This window comes from Microcaecilia unicolor, chromosome 1 (genome assembly GCF_901765095.1).
Source record: "Microcaecilia unicolor chromosome 1, aMicUni1.1, whole genome shotgun sequence".
NCBI classification, from domain to species: Eukaryota; Metazoa; Chordata; class Amphibia; order Gymnophiona; family Siphonopidae; genus Microcaecilia; species Microcaecilia unicolor.
Genome location: NC_044031.1, coordinates 723485812 through 723509128, shown reverse-complemented (window position 1 = coordinate 723509128; position 23317 = coordinate 723485812). Strand labels below are relative to the sequence as shown.

The 23317-nt window shown below is 44.3% G+C and overlaps 1 protein-coding gene across 1 annotated transcript in view; it reads left to right on the top strand.

The window, feature by feature from the left end:
* SLC27A2 (solute carrier family 27 member 2) overlaps window positions 1–21691 on the top strand; it is a 237274-nt gene extending 215583 nt beyond the window's left edge. Inside the window, exons 10-11 of the mRNA XM_030189601.1 lie at window positions 18693–18823; window positions 21365–21691. Of these exons, the coding sequence (XP_030045461.1) occupies window positions 18693–18823; window positions 21365–21541 (308 nt within the window). The 3' untranslated portion in view covers window positions 21542–21691. The remainder of the gene's footprint in view (window positions 1–18692; window positions 18824–21364) is intronic.
* The last annotated feature ends 1626 nt before the right edge of the window (window positions 21692–23317 follow it).

Here is a 23317-nt window from a genome sequence, read left to right as displayed (position 1 = left end):
CTATGTAACTGCTGATCCCCCCCCTCAACACCCCCCCCCCCGAAAAATAATTAAGATCTGACAAACAAATGCCTTTATTTGGGTTCCAGAGGCACTAGGGATAAAGTGTCTGAACCAGAGTCACATGCAGTCTAAAGATGCCCATTCTGCACATGCTCAGTAGAACATGTCAGAAAGCTCTGGAAGATTTAGAGTCAGTACTTTAACATGGGTTCTTTCCAAGGAGGTTTGATTGACAGGAGAAAGCGGGAGCATGCTTGGCCTATTATCTGGCCTGAAGCCAGTAGGTGGAGCTTGCTGCCATACAAAGTAATTTATTTTGAGTGTATCAAGATGGTGGTTATGTGGTAGGGAAACAATTAAACCTCCTTGGATGTACACAACTTCAGCCTTGTCACATGATGATGTCTCCTGTCAATCAAGCCGCCTTGGTTCTTTCCAATGACATCATCCATCTGTGTGGACTTCATGCAGTAATATGCTAGAGCTGGCTCGCACCGGCTTGTGAGAGACATAAGGACATAAGTATTGCCATACTAGGAAAGACCAAAGGTCCATCAAGCCCAGCATCCTGTTTCTAACAGTGGCCAATCCAGGTCGCAAATACCTGGCAAGATCCCAAAAAAGTACAAAACATTCTATACTGCGTATCCCAGAAATACTGGACTTTCCCCAAGTTCATTTAATAATGGTCTATGGACTTTTCCTTTAGGAAGCCATCCAAACATTTTTAAAACTCCGCTAAGCTAACCGCCTTTACCACATTCTCTGGCAACGAATTCCAGAGTTTAATTACACGTTGAGTGAAGAAACATTTTCTCTGATTTGTTTTAAATTTACTACATTGTAGCTTCATCGCATGCCCCCTAGTCCTAGTGTTTTTGGAACGCGTAAACAGACGCTTCACATCTACCCGTTCAACTCCATTCATTATTTTATAGGCCTCTATCATATCTCCTCTCAGCCACCTTTTCTCCAAGCTGAAGAGCCCTAGCCACTTTAGCCTTTCCTCATAGGGAAGTTGTCCCATCTCCGTTATCATTTTTGTCGCCCTTCTCTGTACCTTTTCTAATTCCATTATATCTTTTTTGAGATGCGGCAACCAGAATTGAATACAATATTTGAGGTGCGGTCGCACCGTGGAGCGATACAAAGGCATTATAGCATCCTCATTTTTGTTTTCCATTCCTTTCCTAATAATACCTAACATTCTATTTGCTTTCTTAGCCGCAGCAGCACACTGAGCAGAAGGTTTCAATGTATCATCAACGACGACACCTAGATCCCTTTCCTGGTATGTGACACCTAACGTGGAACCCTGCATGACGTAGCTATAATTTGGGTTCCTCTTTCCCAAATGCATCGCTTTGCACTTGCTCACATTAAACATCTTCTGCCATTTAGACGCCCAGTCTCCCAGTCTCGTAAGGTGAAGGACTGGCTCTGTATGTGAGAGACAGTATCAGAGTGGCTGAAGTGCGGGGAACCTGGGGAAAGGAAGAAGCTTTATGCATCGTCCTAGAAAGAGAAGACGGAACCTGTATCCATACGGGGTTATCTACAGACCTCCGGCACAAACGGAGAAGTTAGACAAGGATTTGATAGAAGATATTCAAAAGATTGGTATGAAAGGGGAGGTGCTACTGTTGGGCGATTTCAATTTGTCTGATGTGAATTGGATTGTCCCGTCTGCAGAATCGGAAAGAAGTAGGGAGATTGTGGACGCCTGTCAAAGTGCCTTGCTCAGGCAAATGGTGACGGAACCCACGAGGGAAGGGTTGATGCTGGATCTAGTGCTCACGAATGGAGGAAGTGTTTCCAATATCCAGGTGGGTGCCCACCTATGATAGTGATTGTCACACCCTGTGGTTTGATATAAGGGCAAAGGCGTTGTGCGGATGTGCAAAACTCAAAGTACTGAATTTCAGACGTACTGATTTTGATAAAATGGAGGAATACCTGAAGGAGCTGTTTGCGTGAGAAGGCACAGGAGAAGTGGAAAATCAGTGGTCAAAGCTAAAGGCTGCTATAAATATGGCAACTGATCTTTATGCAAGAAAAGTAAACAAAACAAGAGAAGCAGAAAACCTATATGGTTCTCCAAACAAGTAGCTGAAAAAATAAGAGCAAAAGAGGCTTTGTTCAAGAAAAGCGAAGATACTTACCTATAGCAGGTATTCTCTGAGGACAGCAGGCTGATTATTCTCACAAGTGTCAATGATCCGCGTCACCTCAGGAATCGGCATAAAAATATAGCAAAAAATAAAAATTTGTTAGAGCCTTCTGGCGCGCATGCAGAACCGTGCATGCGCGGCTGACTTCCCACCCGTCGCGCAACCACGCTAGTCAGTTAAGTCACAAAGCATAAAGAAATAAACAACTCCAAGGGGAGGTGGGCGGGATTGTGAGAATAATCAGCCTGCTGTTCTCGGAGAATACCTGCTACAGGTAAGTATCTTAGCTTTCTCCGAGGACAAGCAGGCTGCTTATTCTCACGTGGGGTATCCCTAGCATCCAGGCTCACTCAAAACAATGAACATTGGTCAATTGGGCCTCACAACAGCGAGGATATAACATAGGTTAACCTGAAACTATATATAGCTAGCTGAGAGTGCAGCCTGGAACAGAATAAAGCAGGCCTAGGGAGGTGGAGTTGGATTCTAAACCCTGAACAGATTCTGCAGAACCGACTGCCCAAACCCACTGTCACATCAGGTATCCTGCTGAAGGCAGTAGTGAGATGTGAATGTGTGGACTGATGACCACGTTACAGCCTTGCAAATCTCTTCAGTGGAGGCTGACTTTAAGTGAGTCACCGACGCAGCATTGGCTCTAACATTATGAGCCGTGACATGGCCCTCCAGAGTGAGCCCAGCTTGGGCATAAGTGAAGGAAATGCAATCTGCTAGCCAATTGGAGATTGTGCATTTTCCGATGGCGACTCCCCTCCTGTTGGGATCGAAATAAACAAACAACTGGGCGGACTGTCTGAAGGGCTTTGTCTTCTCGACGTAAAAGGCCAATGCTCTCTTGCAGTCCAAGGTATGCAAGCTGCTCTCACCAGGGTGGCCATCAGATCAGGGAAAAAATGTTGGCAATTGACTGGTTCAGATGGAACTCCGACACCATCTTCGGCAGGAAAGGGTGCGTGTAGAGGACTACTCTGTTGTGATTAAACTTAGTATAAAGTGCATCCACTACTAAGATCTGAAGCTCACTGACTCTACGAGCTGAAGTAACAACCACCAAGAAAATGACCTTCCAGGTCAAGTACTTCAGATTTCAGCAATTCAGTGGCTCAAAAGGAGCTTTCATCAGCTGGTTGAGAACAATGTTGAGATCCCATGACACTGGTGGAGGTTTGATGGGGGCTTTGACAAAAGCAAACCTCTCATGAAGGCTTGCCATCTACACGCCGATGGTAACAACTAATTGCGCTGAGGTGAACCCTTACGAAGTCGGTCCTGAGGCCAGATTCTGACAAGTGTAGAAGGTATTCAAGCAAGGTCTGTGTAGGACAAGAGAGGATCTAAGGCCTTGCTGTCACACCAGACGGCAAACCTCCTCCATTTGAAAGAGTAACACCTCTTCATGGAATCTTTCATGGAAGCAAGCAAGGCTCGGGAGACACCCTCTGGAAGACCCAAGGAGGCAAATTCTAAGGTCTCAACATCCAGCCCAAGAGAGCCAGAGACTGGAGGTTGGGATGAAGAAGCGACCCCTCGTTCTGAGTGATGAGAGTTGGAAAACACTCCAATCTCCATGGTTCCTCGGAGGGCAACTCCAGAAGAAGAGGGATCATGGTTCCGTGGTCTTGCTTGAGTTTCAGCAAAGTCGTCCCTACTAGAGATATGAGAGGTTACGCATACAGAAGGCCTGTTCCCCAATGTAGGAGAAAGGCATCTGACGCTAGTCTGTCATGCGCCTAAAGCCTGGAACAGAATTGAGGGACCTTGTGATTGATCTGAGTGGCAAAAAGATCCACCGAGGGGGTGCCCCACGCTCATAAGATCTTATGGGCTACTCCCATGTTCAATGACCACTCGTGAGGTTGCATTATCCTGCTAAGCCTGTCAGCCAGACTGTTGTGCTGGATAAGTGGCCTGGAGAAACATGCCGTGGTGGCATGCCCAAATCCACATCTGAACAGCTTCCTGACACAGAGGGCAAGATCTGGTGTCCCCCCTGCTTGATGTTGTAATACATTGCAACTTGATTGTCTGTTTGAATCAAGATGATTTGGTTAGACAGCCGATCTCTGAAAGCATTTAGAATGTTCCAGATCGCTCGTAATTCCAGGAGGTTGATCTGAAGATCTGTTTCCCGGAAAGACCAGGTCCTTGAATGTGAAGCCCATCTACATGAGCTCCCCACCCTAGGAGGGATGCATCCATTGTCAGCACTTTTTGTGGCTGAGGAATTTGGAATGGTCATCCCATGGTCAAATTGGATCGGATTGTCCACAAGTGAAGAGAATTTCAAAAATCGGTGGACAGTTGGATCACATCCTCCAAATCCCCCGCAGCTTGATACCGTTGGGAAGCTAGGGTCCATTGAGCTGATCTCATATGTAGACGTGCCATGGGAGTTACATGAACTGTAGATGCCATGTGGCCCAGAATCCTCAACATCTGCCGAGCTGTGATCTGCTGAGACACTCGAACTGTGGACACCAGGGACAGGAGGTTGTCTACCCTTGCCTTGGAAAGATAGGCCCGAGTTGTCTTCGTTTTCAGCAGTGCTCCAATGAATTCCAATTTTTGGACAGGAATGAGATAGGACTTGGAATAATTTATTACGAACCCCAGTAGCTCAATCACCTGAATAGTATTCACATGGACTCCAGAGCACCTCCCTCCGAGGTGCTCTTCACCAGCCAATCGTCAAGATAAGGAAACAGATGTACTCCCAGTCGGTGTAGCGACACTGCAACTACTGCTAGACACTTTGTAAACACTCTGGGCACAGACGCTAGGGTAAAGGGCAGTACACGGTACTGAAAGTGCTGTTTTCCTAGTTGAAGTCGAAGATACTTCTTGTGAGCTGGAAGTATTGAGATGTGTGTACGCATCCTTTAAGTCCAGAGAGCATAGCCAATCGTTCTCCTGAATCATGGGAAGAAGGGTGCCCAGGGAAACCATCCTGAACTTTTCTCGGACTAGGAATTTGTTCAGGGCCTTTAGGTCTAGGATGGGACGCATTCCCCCATTTCCTTTTGCACAAGGAAGTACCTGGAATAGACTCCCAGCCCTTCTTCCCCTGGTGGAACGGGTTATACCGCAGGGGCCTTTAGAAGGGCAGAGAGTTCCTCTGCAAGTACCTGCTTGTGCTGGGAGCTGTAAGAATGAGCTCCCGGTGGGCAATTTGAAGGTTTGGATTCCAGATTGAGGGTGTATCCTAACCAGACTATTTGAAGAACCCACCGGTCGGAGGTTATGAGAGGCCACCTTTGATGAAAAAACATTAACCTCTCCCCAACCGGCAAGTCGTCCGGTACGGAGACTTTTACAGTGGCTATGCTGAGCTGGAGTCAGTCAAAAGCTCATCCCTTGTTTTTGCTGGGGAGCAGCAGGGGCCTTAGGCACATGCTGTTGATGAGAACGAGTGCGCTGGGGCTGGACGTGACTAGGCTACCAAGAAGCTGGAGTGTACCTACGCCTAGAATAGGAATAGGGAGCACTCCTTCCCCCCCCCAAAAAAAAAACCTCCTAGATGAGGAGGTTGTAGCAGAGGGCGCCAGGTGGGAGAGAGAATCCATAGCGTCATTATGCTTCTTGATCTGGTCAACAAGATCCTCTTCTTTTTCACCAAAAAGGTTGTCCCCCCAGCAAGGAACATCCGCCATCTGCTGCTGGACCATATGATCCAGGTCAGAGACACGCAACCATGAAAGTCTGCACATCACTATACCTTCAGCAGCGATTCTGGATGCCACATCAAAAGATTCGTAACGCCCCTGGCCAGGAATTTATGACACGCCTTCTGCTGCCTTACCACCTGGTGAAAAGGCTCGGCCTGCTCCGGAGGGAGTGCATCAACCAAGCTAGACAACTGCCTCATCGAGTTCCGCAAGTGGACACTCATGAAGAGCTGGTAAGATTGGATTCGACCGGCGAGCATTGCGGCCTGATACGTCTTCCTCCCAAAAGAGTCCAAGGTCTTAGCTTCTCTGCCTGGGGGTTCCAAGGCATAGTCCCTAGTACTCTTGGCTCTTTTGAGGGTGAAGTCCACCCCAAGGAATTGTGGGGTAACTGAGACTTCATCAATCCTGATTCACCGTGGGTCCGATACTGGGAATCAACTTTCTTTGAGATCACGGTGCCAGAAAGAGGGAACGACCAGTTCCGTATAAGGACTTCCTTCAGTACCTTATGTAGAGGATCCATTACAGCCTCCTTAGGTGGAGAAGGATAGTCCAGGACCTCGAGCATCTCAGCCCTTGCCTCATCCTCAACCTCCATAGGGAATGGAATAGCCGTAGCCATTTTCCGGACAAAAGAAGTAAAGGACAGACTCTCCAGAGGAGATAGTCTCCTTTCAGGTTGAGGGGAAGGTTCAGAAGGAATCCCATATGACTTGTCAGAAGAAAAGTATCTGGGATTTCCCTCTGACTCCCACGAACGCTCCTCTTCAGTATTGGATAATACCTCTCTCAGGGAACTCCGATACTAAGCCTGCCTTGACACCGAGTATCGATGTCCTCAATGACAATGTTGAGAGGCTGACGCCCGCATGGACTGCGGTGAAGCTTCCTCCACTGGCGTCGAAGGGGAGTCGACCTGGGTGCAGCCGACACCAGTCTCACTGCAGGTGAAGGGCCAGATGCCACTGCAGCAGACGGTATGGAAGGCGCAAGCACCTCCGACACCAAAGCAGATCGATGCAGCAGTTCTTCTAGGAGCTCTGGATGCAGGGCCCGGATGAGCTGGTTGAGAGCCGCCATCCGAAAAGGCTGCGGGGTCGGTGGAACAGCCGGTGGCAGAATCTGTTGAGGCTCAGGTGCAGGTACCGGGCTGCTAGGAGACTGACACATCGGCACCTTCTGTAGAGAGGGGGAGCGGTCCTCTCGGCACCAATGCTTCTCAGGTGCTGAGTCCCTCGATGCCCCGGAGCTCCCGGCACTTCATGTAGAAGGAGATCGATGACTGTGGTTCTTCACCTTCGCTCCAAGCCTGTCATCAAGACTTCTCAGTACAGACAAGGACGACATGGAATCCTCACGTCTCACCGAGGTCGGATTCGATGATGGTCGGTCCCGGGGGGCCTGCACAGCAGGAGGCCTCGAGACAGGTGGAGACCCACTCGATGACTCACTTCTCCCAGTGTGACTAAGTCTCTCAGCAGCCATTACCTCTGCTCCTGATGTCGATACCTCCCTCGATGTCGACATCGATGCTGATGTCGAAGGACCGGATACATAGGCGGTCGGTGGCCCAACTGTTTGGGGAGGCTAAAGGGGGCAGGGTTAGGGGTGGGGCCAGGGGCAGGGCTTACATCCATAATTATCTGACAATACACAGAAAAAAAAAAAAGTAAAAATAAAATAATCACAATTAATACCTTTTATTAAATTGAGATATTAGATATGTATCATATGTCAAAGAATAAAGTGGTTGTTCAAAGCATATACTAATCACAATCGCTCAACTGCAAAACACTATGCACAACTTTGTGCAAAAACACACTCATAACCTTAGTGTACCATAAATATTACACTGGGCAGACCTAATACACCAATATACCACCATACGGAAAATGCAGACCGTCAACAATATGAAACAAGGGATCATAATATCACAATTCTCATGTAGAGCCACAAAACACCCTTTTAGGGTGGATAGTGTTCACAAGGAGCTCCTTTTATTAACGACCGTATGTAGATCCTTCAAGAGGTAGCATGTCATGGTTTAGGCTCTACACCCTTTCTGATGTTTTGGTGCCACCTTAGTAAGGCCAACACACAATCTCTCCACTGCAAAACACTATACACAAACTTGTGCAAAAACACACTCATAACCTTACCAAACCATAACAGCACTAATTCCAAGGACAGAACGAGCTACAACCTTATGTGTGGAAAGGCAGCACTATAATTACACCTGGCTCTAAAACACCAGTACATAACCTAGTGAAGCAAAACAAAAAGGGCTGCAAATACTACACGCTAGCAGAATACTGCATCTTGATCACACATGAAGAACACATGACACAACAAATATGAAGGCAAAATACTGAACTGATGTGTAACTGCCTGCTATGTATCGTCTGATGGTAACTTTGTTCTTCATAATGCTTTGATTTTGTATGGCTACAAATATTGGTTGTTTCTTTGGGAATTTTCTTAAGTTATAGTTTTGTTTGGGTTTGGGGGGTGGAATCTACATGTATTTTCAGTTGTTATGGAGTTTCACTGTATGCTTGTAATTTGATTATGTTCAAAAAGAAATAAAGTTAAAACAAAAAAACCCATGGATGCCATTAGTGCCTTGACAACATGATTTTTTTTCTAAGCCCACGATGTTGCATGTCTAAAGGATGATTTACAATACATCAATAAAATTCTGCAGTTGCATTACAACTACATGCTTGATTAACATAGCCAGAAATGATATGATGGTGATCAGACAGTAAGAACTTAGCCACAGGGCATCTAAGCTTGGCTTCTTTAAGTTAGATGTCACCATCTCCATTGACAATAGGAGCCAACTGTAATTATCTGAAGCATCTGTTTTATCCAGTTAAGTAGGGGGAGATCACCAAGAGCAGTAGTATTATGAGGCATGGGGATCACTCTTGAAAACTCCTCTGTGCCTACTGCCTGAAATGCACCCCCTCCCATATGAAGCAATTGCAAATGGTTGCCAGTGCGCTGGAGGATATATATATTGATGATGATGATGGTCCAACAGCCTTATGTATCATGATTGTGCTTATTATTTAAGAAATCCCATGAAACAGTACCTGCTAACTTGTGGTTTGAGATCTCAACATAAAAATGAGTTTGTGATTCCCGCACTTCAGCACGTGCGCTTGGAAGTCATGCAACTGGTACTTTTTCAATCTATGGACCCATTGAATGAAACAGATTGCCATCACTGCTCAAACATGAAATTTGCATGCTTACATTCAAGAAATGTCTAAGAGACCTTTTTTTATTTAAGGCTTATGAAAATGCTGCTAGCACGCCAACATCGTATCTTGCTTCGGCCTGACGGCATGACGTGCCCCGCCTCCTCTGACCAGCCTTCCTTATGATGATGCGTCCTGCCCTCGCGGAAGCAGGAAGTTTGGTCAGAGGAGGCGGGGCATGTGACGTCAGGCCGAAGCCCCGAAGCAAGCTGTACGATGTTGGCGTGCTGCTACAGCGATGGACAACCTAAATCAAATTAGAGGGACCACGGCCAGGGGGATAGACACTGCATCGGGGGGTGGGGGGATGAGAGAGAGCAGTAGCGGCGATCTGATTAGAGGGACTGCAGGGAGGGAGTGAGGGATAGACGCTGCATCGGGGGGGGGGGGGGGGATGAGTGAGAGATGCTTGGGGCTTGCGGCTGGGGAGGCTTAGCCTCCCCAAGCCTCTTATACCGGGCGCCTATGACCGGATAGAGCCCCAAAAGGTTTCTCTCACTCGGCTTCTCGAGCCACTTGGGTCCGTTTCTTCTTACAAAGACACAGACTACAAGCAGCTGGGCTGTGGTCAGGCTCAAGGCACTGGATACACTAGGAATGGGTATCGGTACCTGAGATGGTCCGGTTGCACCGAGTAGGTTTGAAGCTGTTGGGTGTCTTCGATGACATGGACGGAAAAACGGCCTCGGCAAAATCAAAAGACGCGATTGTGCCGAAAAGGAAAGGCACAAAAAAGGGAAGAAACCCGACCACGCGGCCTAAAAGCCAGCCACGTTGAAAAACAAAGAAAACTTAAAATGTGGGGGAAATACTAAGGGACCTAAAAAGGATAAGTTATTCTTTTTTTGTTGTTGTTGAAAACAAACCAACGCTGAAACCGTAAAACTCGGGAAAAACAAGACTCCTTTCCCCGGGCCTCAGTGAGGAGCACAGGAGGAACCTGCCACACCTCGTCGCGGAAAAAGAAAAACTGAGGTACTCGCTCATGCGGCGGGCAGGAAGTTAGTCCACGCATGTGTGGTGCGTGCTGCATGCATGCCAGAAGACTCTGGTAAAACTTTTTTTTTGCTTTTGCAAAATGCCGATTCCTGGCCGACGCAGATGTCGACCCACATGTGAGAATAAGCAGTCTGCTTGCCCTCGGAGAATACCATATACCTTCACACCTACCTGCCCCCTTCTTCCTAAATCTCACACACAGATTGGTAAACACACCTAAAAGTGAGAGAACCAGGTGATAGACAAGAAAGGCCAGGTTTCACTTCACTTCTACAATCACCTTTTCACTCTTTCTTGCCTTAGGTAAAAACTTAAGACCTCATTTACTAAGATATTAACGCACATTAACTCACTTTAATACAAGTTATATTCCTAGTAAGTAGACACCATTAAGAAAAAGAGAGTTTGAATTAAATAACATGCTTTAGATCATATTGAGGGGCATTTTCAAATGACGTCTAAGTCCAGCTTTGGACATTTGCCCAAAACATCCAAAATCTGAACAGGAAAGAAGGTAATTTTCGAAAAAGAAAAACATCTATATATTTTTTAAATACTGTTTTGAACAAGGTTTTGTGCTCTGGACAGTTTGTTTTTTGGTCCATTTTTGCAAAAAAAATCCCAAATAACGTAAGAGCAAAATGTAGAAAATCAAACCATTGGGATGTAGAAAGAGCTAACATTTTTAGCAGTCTGGTCCCCCAGACATCCCAGGAGAGCAATGGAACACCCTAAGGGGCACTTCTGTGTACTTTATAAAAATGCTCCCATGTAAACATCTCACCTTTGCTCCCTGATCTTGTCCCATGAGCCCTCCAAAACCTACCCAAAACCTACTGCCCCCTCCTGTACACCACTACAATAACCCTTATGGGTGAAGGGGGCACCTATATGTGGGTACAGTAGGGTTTTGCTGACTTTGAGAGGGGTCACAGTTTCCACCACAAATGTGACAGGTAGAGGGAGATAGGGACCTGAATCTCCCACCCCATAGTGCACTACACTACTCCCTATAGTGGAGTAGTGTAGTGCACCAGCCACTACACCACTCCAGGGACCTGCGTACTGCTCTAATAGACCTGGCTATAACATCTGAGGCTGTCTTAGAGGCTGGTAAGTCATATTTTTATTCACATTTTTGGGGCGGTGGGAGGGGATCAGTGAGCACTGGGGGGTATTGGTGGTCATCCCTGATCCCCTTCAGTGGTCATCTGGTCATTTATGGAACCATTTTGTGCCTTATTCATTATAAAAACAGGTCTAGCTCTAAACATCTTAGTTTTAGTTTGTTCCTTTATGGCTAAAAAAAAGTCTGTCTTAGGAACGTCCAAATCTTGCCCTTAACACGCCCTTTTGAGATTTGGGCACACTGCAGATGAACAGCATAGAAAAATGTCTACAAAATAGGTGTAGAAATACTGATTTGAACATTTTTGTGAGAAAAACATCCAAATGCTGCTTTATGCCACTTTTTATACATTTTTCTCTTTCAAAAATGAGCCCCATTATTGTATATCAGCATTTGTTAATGAGTCCTTTGGATTGCGAGCTCTTTGGGGAAGATGAATTTATAGCTTGACTTGAGCTCGAATTTTGAAAGATGAGAAATTAAATCCCAAATCATATACAACTCAGTTCGTACTCTCTCACACAAACCCACAATCCTCATACTATACCTACAACACATTCACATACACCATGAACACCAAACACGTACACATCACTACATACTCCAGCCCATTATCCTTCCTACTCCCTACACCCACAACTACTCTTAGCAGAGAAATTCTTCCCACCACAGCTATGTCTGTGTACTCCCCTATTGTTCTCACACCTTTCTTGTGCTCACTCTTATTTGTGTCTTTATGAATGCATCTCTCATGTACAAAATATATTTCAGTTCAGATGTAAACCACCTGTTCCTTACCCCAGGGAAAGGTAGAGTATAAAATACCCACACAAACATACATTCATACACCCCTCCACACACACATGCACACATATATATATACTACTACTACTACTATTTAGCATTTCTATAGCGCTACAAGGCGTACGCAGCGCTGCACAAACATAGAAGAAAGACAGTCCCTGCTCAAAGAGCTTACAATCTAATAGACAAAAAATAAATAAAGTAAGCAAATCAAATCAATTAATGTGAACGGGAAGGAAGAGAGGAGGGTAGGTGGAGGCGAGTGGTTACGAGTCAAAAGCAATGTTAAAGAGGTGGGCTTTCAGTCTAGATTTAAAGGTGGCCAAGGATGGGGCAAGACGTAGGGGCTCAGGAAGTTTATTCCAGGCGTAGGGTGCAGCGAGACAGAAGGCGCGAAGTCTGGAGTTGGCAGTAGTGGAGAAGGGAACAGATAAGAAGGATTTATCCATGGAGCGGGGTGTAGGGAAGGACGAGTGTGGAGAGATACTGGGGAGCAGCAGAGTGAGTACATTTATAGGTTAGTAGAAGAAGTTTGAACAGGATGCGAAAACGGATAGGGAGCCAGTGAAGGGTCTTGAGGAGAGGGGTAGTATGAGTAAAGCGACCCTGGCGGGGTCAATCCGCTTAAGTGCAAGGGTCTAGGACCAAAGAAATGCATGCAGTTAACCGGAGCATGCACTTAACCGTTGTGACCCAAAGAAGCTTGACATCTGATAAACATATGTACAGTATTACATGTGTACAGTATACAGTCTCCGTTAACTGACTTTAGGCTTAGTTGAAGTAATCAGTTATAGTCCTCTGTACACTATTGGGTCTGTGAGTTCCATAGACTACGTCTGCCAGACGGTAAAAACTGTCATAGCACTGACATCCAGTGGCCTCCAGATAGGCCCACACGGTGTTGAGACTCTCCAGTGCTCTTGCAAAAGTGACAGGAGGAGGTTGTTGAATTTCATCAGCATGTGCCTCGCTGCTCATTTCATCATCTGTTCCATCATCAGCTGTTGTTGCCTGCGTGTAGGCGCATATCTCGACATCAGTGCTGTCTTCAGCTGTTTGTAGATCGTAATCAACAGCTACGTAGCGATGGAACTCCTCTTCAGTAACACCAGCTGGGATGTCAATAACCTCTTCATCTGATGTGATTGCAACAGCTGCATCTGTTTCATCCCTCTCCACATCCTTAACAAAGCCTGCCCGCTTGTAGCAGTTCACAGTGGTTGCCCGTGTAACATGATTCCAGGCTTCTTTCTGCATATGTAGGGAATCCAACAGTGATAGATTGAGCCAGTTCAACAGCACGTTTATCCTTGCCAGTCTGGTCATCCATAACACTCATCAGACAACGTAGCACAAACCCTGATAATGTTGTTTGAAATTGGCTATTATGCCCTGATCCATAGGTTGGATCAGAGAAGTAGCGTCATGGTGGCAGGAAGACCACCTTGACGTTAGACAGCCTGACATCATTCCTGTGTGTAGCACAATTATCACAAAGCAACAAAATCTGACACTTTTGTGCCCGCATTCTAGTGTCTAACTTCTTTAGCCACTGCTTCCAAATTTCTCCAGTCATCCATGAATTTGCGTTAGCCTCGTATGACACAGGAAGACGCTTAACTTTCTTGAAGCAACGGGGCTGTTTGCTCTTTCCAGTGACGAGGGGTTCCAACTTCTCACTCCCATCCATATTGCAGCAAAGGAGGATCGTCAGTCGGTCCTTCGATGTTTTACCTCCAGTAGTTTTGGCATGTTTGAATGCAAGTGTTCCATCAGGAATCACTCGCCAGTAGAGACCGTTTTTGTCAGCATTGAAAATGTCACAAGGTGCAAACTCGTTCAAGATGGTAGGAAGAACTGAAACAACCCAATTTTCAGCACCAAAGTCATCAGTGTCTTATTTCTCACCATGCTGTTTCTTGAATTTTATGTTGTTCCTCTCCTTCCATCTTTCCAACCATCCAACAATGGCTTTGAATTCAGTTAGTCCAAGACTTTCAGCTAGCTGGTTAGCTTTCTCCATAAGCAGTGGACCACTGACAGGAAACTGCTCCTGACTCAAGAAAACCACCGAAGAAGAGCATCTTCTACCTCCTCAGCTTTTCCCGCCCGTTTTCGTTTCCGTTGTGGATTTGTATTGTTTTGCCAGTCTTCCAGAAACTGGTCTTTCTGCTTCAAGACACTTGAAATTTGACTGGGATTTACACCATATTCTTTAGCAATAGATGCTTGACTTTGTTTTCTAATTTTTTAAGAACTTCTATTCGTTCAGCCAGTGTTAAAGTCCTACAATTCCACCACAACGACGACGACCCCAGTGTACACTCTAACAACATTCTTTTGCTTATTCTGCCTGTGGCAGTTAAAGGGGCAGTAAATTTGAAATCTCGTTGGTTGTCACGCACCAATTGGCTTCCATATTCCGTGCATGCGCTTATGTGGAGTCTTTCCTGCAGAGGAGCGGTCTTAAATCATGCATATAAGCGAATCTTGCACTTATCAGTGGTGCGCTAAACCGAAGTTTATCCCCATAGAAATTGATGGTGCCAAAAACAGGACCGAAGTACGGCATGCAGTTAAACAGAGCATGTGCTTATCCGACGTGCACTTAAATGGAGTGCACTGTGTGTGTGTGTATATATGTATGTATATATATATATATATATATATATATTATTTTCCTAATACTTTTCTCCACAAACTAAATAGCAGCGTTACACACACTTTCACACATATAATAAAGCATTAATTCAGCACTGGATTACAAGGAAATTTGAATCAGTAATTTAAACCATATGACCTCTCTTGGCCGTTTACCATAAGGGTAAGATTATACTTGTTTTGAATAATTGCTGCTATAATGTGGGAATCACAGTACCTGCTGTAAAGAAAAAAGTCCTTGTTTACCAAATCACTTGTTCTCATTGTCAGGCTTGGAAGTAATAGAGTGATGTGTTATGGCAAGACGAAAGACGCAGTTTCCCCTAGTCCGGGGGGGGGGGGGGGGGGGGGGGGGGAGTGCGGGCGGAAGAACTGTGCTTTTATTAGAGGGTGGTTACTGTTGAACCAGTAACAGCATTTTTAAAAACCCTGCCCGTACTGGCCCCTATCCTGTTACCAGATCCAAACTTTGTCACGGTTAATACATCAGCAGAATCCTTGAATGGATCTCAGAATCCTTTACCCTTCATATTAAAGCATAGAGCTGTATATATCTAGTAACAGTATAAGATTTGATAAGTAATAAATTATAGAGAATGGTCAGTAATCAGAGCCAATGTTAGACATGCTAGAACCCAGGGCAGAAATTTGGAAGAGGGCCCCAAGGCTTATCAACAGGCTGTACCTTCCTCAGCATCGAGCAGGTTGGAGTCTCTGTGGAATGGGGGCCCAGAGCAATTGTCTTTTGCACACACACACACACACACACACACACACACACCCTTAATGCTGGTACTACTGCTACTAATCATTTCTATAGCATTACTGGACATATGCAGTGCTGTACACAGTGCTGTACTTTCTCTGTCCATAGAAGGCTCACAATCTAAGTTATACTTGGGGCAATGGAGGATTAAGTGACTTGCCCAGGGTCACAGGGAGCTGCAGTGAGAATTGAACTCAGGTTACCAGGATCAAGGTCTGCTGCACTAACCATTAGGCTACTCCTCCACTCCCTGTTAATAACTGGCATAGAAGTCTCTGCAGCGGTGTCACTTCTGAAGTGTTAAGACTTGAGTTTAGATTGACAAATGCATACAGCTTCTTGTGTGAGGTCTAATACTTTTTTTATATAATATACCCAATATCCAGCCAAAATTTATCCATTTAAAATTAGGAGGAGCAGGGGCACAATGGGGGGGGGGGGGGGAGGGGGAATCAAATTTACTCAGATAGCTGCAGTGTGCTGTTCAGATAAGTGTATGTGTTTTGAGCAGGGGTACTTAACCTATGGTGCCCCTACCACCAAAGGTGCAGGAAGAGGTCAGCTGGGGTACGGAGAAGGATCTTGAAATCTGAGACAAATTATTGACACTTTCTAGGCAGAGTGAATTTAATTATTAGGACAGTTATTGGCAGTATAACTGTGTACTACTGTACTTTTAGTTTCATGTTAGCACTATTAGCAGTTGATAGTGACATAAGTAGCTGACAGTAGTGACTAGTGGACATGGTTTAGGAAGGGGTGTGAGGGTTTCATTCATCAATTAAAGGGGTAGGGGAACCAAAAAAAAAGGTTTATAGGGACCACACAAATTACCATCCTAACTTAAACAGATAACTTATCCATTTACATTTAGGTCTGCGTGATCAGTGGTCCTTCCTAAATAGATAGAGCTGCTAAATATCGGGCATAGAAATAAGTGAAAAAATGATTTGCTAATTTTCATGTGTGGCCATCTTTCTGAATGTTAATGTAAACAATGAATTGAAGTGACTAAGCTGTATACCTGACTCATTGAACTAAAAGGTTTCTCAGTAACCATCTTCAAGTTAAATGTGAAGCAGATTCATAAGAAATGGTGTAATTTCTTATGAATCTGCTTCACATTTAACTTGAAGATGGTTACTGAGAAACCTTTTAGTTCAATGAGTCAGGTATACAGCTTAACATAGTAACATAGTAGATGACGGCAGAAAAAGACCTACACGGTCCATCCAGTCTGCCCAACAAGACATCTCATATGTGCTACTTTTTGTGTATACCCTACTTTGATTTGTACCTGTGCTCTTCAGGGCACAGAGCGTATAAGTCTGCCCAGCACTATCCCCGCCTCCCAACCACCAGCTCTGGCACAGACCATATAAGTCTGCCTAGGTATACAGCTTAGTCACTTCACTTCATTGTTTACATTAATTTATTTTGTTAAATGGTTTATTTCCTCTTCTGTGGTAAATTGAGTAGCCTAGTGGTTAGTGCAGTGGACTTTGATTCTGGGGAACTGGGTTCAATTCCTACTGCAGCTCCTTGTGACTCTGGGCAAGTCAATTAACCCTCCATTACCCTAGGTACAAAATAAGTACCTGTATATAATATGTAAACCACTTTGATTGTAACCACAGAAAGGTGGTATATCAAATCCTATCCCCTTTCTCTTTCCCCTAAGTTACCTTGAGCATCATTTGAGAAAGTTGGATAAAAATATTTACTATTGATTCTTAGGGGGCTGGACAGAGTGTGAGTGCATTCTGTTAGTGACCCCTAGGGTCAGAGAGGATGTTTTTAGAAACTACAATTGTAAAGATAATCCATTACTATTACCAAGCAACAGTATGTCAATAAGAAAAAAAAACACGATTAATGCCTATGGTATTTATTAGCCATTAGATGTGTTTCTGTAGCACACTATGGACCTAATGTATTAAGGATTTTCCAGGAGAGACACGGTAGAGAGAAAGCCTTACTGGGTTTTTTTTAACCACTCAATTTTTCACCCTCTCCCCAGCTTCTGGAGAGCCATCTACTTAGGACTGAAATTTTTGTAATACTGATCAACTCAGAAAGGTAATAATTCTCTCCCAAAGCACAGGACCCCTCTTCTTTCTATTGTATAATTAAAGGGAAGATTTTCAGACTGCAGAAGTTAGACCGGCTAACTCTCTCGTTCTGTTCTGAGACCTGATATTCAGTGCCAGGCTGGTTCCAGTGACCGGCATTGAGTATCCAGTTTCATCTTTGGTCAGTCAGAATTTAACCAGTCAAGCTGATATTCAGCCCTGACCGGTTAAATTCAGACAGGTCAAAGATATTCTAGGGTTGCATGCAACCAAATATGGCCGCCAAACTTGGCTGGTCGCATTTTAAAAATCAGTAGATAGCCAGTTATATTGCCCAATATAACCAGCCATTTACTAACCACTAACTGGCAATAGTTAGCAGTACGTGGTTGGCCATGTACCTCTTAATATCAGCGGATAGCTGGTTTTCTGGCATTTAACTGGCGAGGTGCCAATTCTGGCTGGTCAAGTGCTCTTGAAATGCTGCATATTGGGGGGGGGGGGGGCGGGTAGTCTTTCACATTCCACTTCTGGTCAATAGCACAAGTCATGTTCTTTGGCAGATATGTTTTTTGTGGCAGGTCCAGCATAGGATCCTTTATTCAGTGAGCAGTATTTCATAAACTCTGAGGAATTTCTTACTGTTGTGGGTTCCCTGAAGTTAATATAGGGGAGTAAATGTAATACTTCAATTGGAGCATTTTGGTCATTGCATTGGTGTTTCAGCAGAAACCAAAAAAGGCAGCAACCAGTACTGTGATATGCTGCATGTCAGAAAGTGAAGGTTTATAGATAAAGAGACATAAAATAAAGGGTTGTGGGGGAGACATTGGAAGGAGAGATGGGCTTTCAGCTGTCAGGTTATTCCCAAGAAGAAGAGGGTTGATAGGACTGGGGAAATGAGAGCGTACTGAGACTTCTCTTGATGTATTAGAAAGTGAGACACTGGAATATTTTTTAAAACATTTGCATTGTACAGAGACATTGTGAGATATTCAGAGCTGGGCTGAAGTGGATACTGTTTTGAGTACATAACTAAAAAACCAACAGTTTATTTAAAAAATTAAAGATTATTTTGCAAAATACATTTCATTCTTTTACTGTTTTCCCTTGTGAACTTTTCTTACAGATCATGAGGGTAGGATTGGCATGGCAACCATTCGACTAAAGGAGGGGAAAGAATTTGATGGAGAAAAGATGTACAAACATGTTGTAGACTACCTTCCAAATTACGCCAGACCTCGCTTTATACGAATCCAGGTAAGCAACCTTTAAAACTTTCTCCTGCCTGAGCAGAGAACTGCTGACCTTTTATAGTTCTCTGGATCCAAGCCAAGTTGTGTAAAACCTGAAACATTTGGGGTTGCCTAGGTCTGGAGTGACATGGAAAATATTTCACATGTTTGGTAACTTCTGGGCTTGATTCTATTCCTGTTGCTGACTGATTAATGCTGAAGAGCCGTCCACCACCTGCTGGAGATAGAGATGTACTGAGGTGAAGGAGGCGCTGGCCGTCTGGTATCACTGCCTTCCACTTTGTAATCTCTATCTCCACCTGCTGGTAAATGGACACAACCCACCAGTTCTTGGATTCAACTGCTGCATACGCTAAGGAATTCACATGTTTGGTAACTTGTGGGCTTGATTCTATTCCTGTTGCTGACAGATTACTGTTCTCTTTGTTTCATAAGAACATAGATCATAAGAATAGCCATACTGGGTCAAGCCAATGCTCCGTCTAGCCCAGTATCCTGTTTCCAACAGTGGCCAAACCAGGTCACAAGTACCTGACAGAAACCCAAATTGTGGCAACATTCCATGCTACATATCCCAGGGCAAGCAGTTGCTTCCCCATGTCTGTCTCAATAGCAGACTATGGACTTTTCCTCCAGGAACTTGTCCAAACCTTTTTAAACCCAGATATGCTAACCACTGTTACCATATCCTCTGGCAAAGAGTTCCAGAGCCTAACTATTCTTTGAGTGAAAAAATATTCCCTCCTATTTGTTTTTAAAGTATTTCTAACTTGGTGTCCTCTAGTCTTTGTACTTTTGGAGCGAGTAAAAAATTGATTTACTTCTACTCATTCTACACCTCTCAAGATTTTGTAGTCCTCAATCATATTTTATATTAATGTTCTTAAATTAAAACTACCAGCTGGCTCCATTTCTTTTTAGGAAACTTCTATTCAGTCCTAGTTTGACCTCGCTGAGTGTATGGATGTAATGGACACGGTTTTCACACACAAGTTTTTCTGCTCTTAGTTGTTTGTTTGTTTGTTTTTTTTTAATTTGTACCCTGCGCTTTCTCACTCATGGCAGGCTCAATGCGGCTTAGGTACTTCTTTGTACCTGGGGTAATGGAGGGTTAAGTGATTTGCCCAGAGTCACAAGGAGCTGCCTGTGCCTGCAGTGGGAATCAAACCCAGGACCAAAGTCCACCACTCTAACCACTAGGCCACTCCTCCGCTCCTCCACTAGTTTCTCTGGTATTCAGAATACCCTTTGTTCTGTTCACTGTACAACACCAGGAGTAATTGTGGACTTGTTTTCATTTGGGCTAAAACATAAGTCTGGATTTAACTCCAAAGCCCTGCTCAAATGCTTTTAATCCACTATTAGTTACTCTTGAAATAACTATACCTGGGAAACTCAGGACTTCACCCAGAGACTCCATAAATGTGTATAAGCTGCTGGGTCTCCACACAAACACCAGAAAGCTCTGAGCATAGGCACACTCCAGACGATATTCAGTTATATTTAACCAGTCGTGAATGGCTCCTGGCTGGTTAAATAGCACTTATTCAGCATGGGATAGCTGGTTATCTCTGCTGAATATTAGCGCTTAGCATATAGTGGCTAACTGGCTCTATTTTGCGATATAACTGGCTAGCTGCAAATATTAAGTGCTTTGCTGGATAAGTTTAGCAGCCAAATCGGACCACCTTAAATAGCAATCCTGCCTTTGGCTACTATAAACCTAACTGGCCAGCACTGAATATTAACTTGGCTGGTTAAGTTTAAGCTGGCCAAAAAGAAACCGGATAGTCAATGCTGGTCATCGGACATGGCCCAACATTGAATTTCCAGGCTCAGCGCTGATCACTGCACTTAGCCAGCCTATATCGGCCAGACTCCAGCTCCATTGGCCAGTGTTTCAAATCACATGCAACAGAAAACAACCCTCAACTTGCTGCTTCTACCCTCTCCTCCTGACTGTGTCCTCTCCACCCTTACTCCCTCCTCTCCTGTGTCTGTGTCAACATGTGGCGTGTCGGGGAGGACAGAACCAGAGAGCTGAAGCTAGCAGCTCCCCTGTGAAGGCCCCCTTTTGCATTGATGCATCATTTGCAGTCTTTTTTTCAGCTGCAACCCCCTGGTCACAGCTGCAGTGTTCCTGGCAAGCCTGCCAAGGCACATCAGAACAACCTGCCTATGTACTTCCAACTGGGGTCGCAACCCTAAAGGAAGAATATGCAATCCAGTTTGGGAAACCCTGATTTATAGAATAGCACTGCATACTCAGCTATAACTTAGCCACTTAAGTATTAGTATTCTATAACATAGGTGCGCAATGGAGCTTAGATATAGGTGCCGAGTCATATGAAACGAGGGGGATCGTGTTTCAGGATATCCCAGGCAACAGCACTTACTTGTATAGCAGGTGGTATTATCTGGATAACTGCTTTTGAATATTGCCAGAAAATACAATGAATCACAAAGTTAATTTATTAGCTTTCAGTTTAAAGAGGCATAATTTTCCTGTTTATGTTAATATTGGGGTTGAATGGCTTTTTTTTAGGAAGAAATTGAGGTTACTGCCACTTTCAAGCAGCGTAAAGTAGCCCTGGTGAAGGAGGGGTTTGACCCAGCTGTGATCAGAGATCCCTTGTACTTTCTGGATGAAACGGAACAGCAGTATGTGCCTATGACCCAGACCATTTATGATGCCATACAAGAAAAGAAAAGAAAACTATGAAAATATCTGTAATCCCTGTTTTAGTGCTTCCTTCAGAATCACCGTTGCAAATTTGACTTATACAAATGGGACTGATTGCACATATTTGTAATTGTACTTTTAAAGATAATTTTATTTTTAATTAAAGGAGTTAACCAGCTTTGTGAAGAATTATGTTGTATATGTGATTAATAATCTGCTGTAACATACTGGGCATGGTGAGACAGCCAGCTGAATGACAGCAAAACATTTGATCAGATAGCATGGATAAAAAGCTGCCCAATGTAATCCTGAGAGACTCCCACATGAAGATGGCTGAAGTTTTAAGTTTAACCTATTTTTTTTCAGTAGGAAACAAAATAAATTACAATTGAAATGTACCATCATTACCACAATGGCAGAACCTAATCAATATACCACATTGCAGAAGCTAACCCTAACATAGACAAAAGAAAGAAATATTTAACTCAGTAAGGTAAAATAGTTGTCTTATCCTAACTCCCCCTTCCCAAAATAAAATAAAAAATAGGGGAAAACTAATTCACTTTATTTATTCATAAAGAAAGCTTCCAGCTGAGAAGGATCATTAAAAGATGGCTGAAGTTTTAAAAATAACCCCTGGGCAATATGGTATGTCACAGAAAATGTGTGAGCCCCTGTGTGTATGAACACTAGTGGTTGCACCCAGCAGATGCTGTGAGCATGCTGTAGAAAATGATGTAGAGAGAATCTAGTGTGAGTATATGGAGAGAAGAAACAAGCTGAGGGAGCTAATGAGACAGTGTTTTCAGGAGGTCTGGTGAAAGGGGAAATGCCTGGCTGTCAAAAAGACTAGGAGTCCCAACAGCAAAGTAATTTTGCTTCATAAGTACACAAGTAATGTCAAACTGGGAAAAGACCAAGGGTCCATCGAGCCCAGCATCCTGTTCCCGACAGCGGCCAATCCAGGCCAAGGGCACCTGGCAAGCTTCCCAAAAGTACAAACATTCTATAATGTTATTCCTGGAATTGTGGATTTTTCCCAAGTCCATTTAGTAGTGGTTTATGGACTTGTCCTTTAGGAAACCGTCTAACCCCTTTTTAAACTCTGCCAAGCTAACCGCCTTCACCACGTTCTCCGGCAACGAATTCCAGAGTTTAATTATGCGTTGGGTGAAGAAAACTTTTCACTGATTTGTTTTAAATTTGCTACACTGTAGTTTCATCACATGCCCCCTAGTCCTAGTATTTTTGGAAAGCGTGAACAGACGCTTCACATCCACCTGTTCCAGTGCACTCATTATTTTATATACCTCTATCATATCTCCCCTCAGCTGTCTCTTTTCCAAGCTGAAAAGCCCTAGCCTCCTTAGTCTTTCTTCATAGGTAAGTCGTCCCATCCCCGCTATCATTTTAGTCTACTATATCTTTCTTGAGATGCAGCGACCAGAATTGAACACAATACTCAAGGTGCGGTCGCACCATGGAGCGATACAACGGCATTATAACATCCTCACACCTGTTTTCCATACCTTTCCTAATAATACCCAACGTTCTATTCGCTTTCCTAGCCGCAGCAGCACACTGAGAAGGTTTCAGTGTATTATCAATGACGACACCCAGATCCCTTTCTTGGTCCATATCTCCTAACGTGGAACCTTGCATGACGTAGCTATAATTTGGATTCTTTTTTCCCACATGCATCACCTTGCACTTGCTCACATTAAACGTCATTTGCCATTTAGCCGCCCAGTCTCCCAGTCTCGTAAGGTCCTTCTGTAATTTTTCACAATCCTTTTGCGAATTAACGACTTTGAA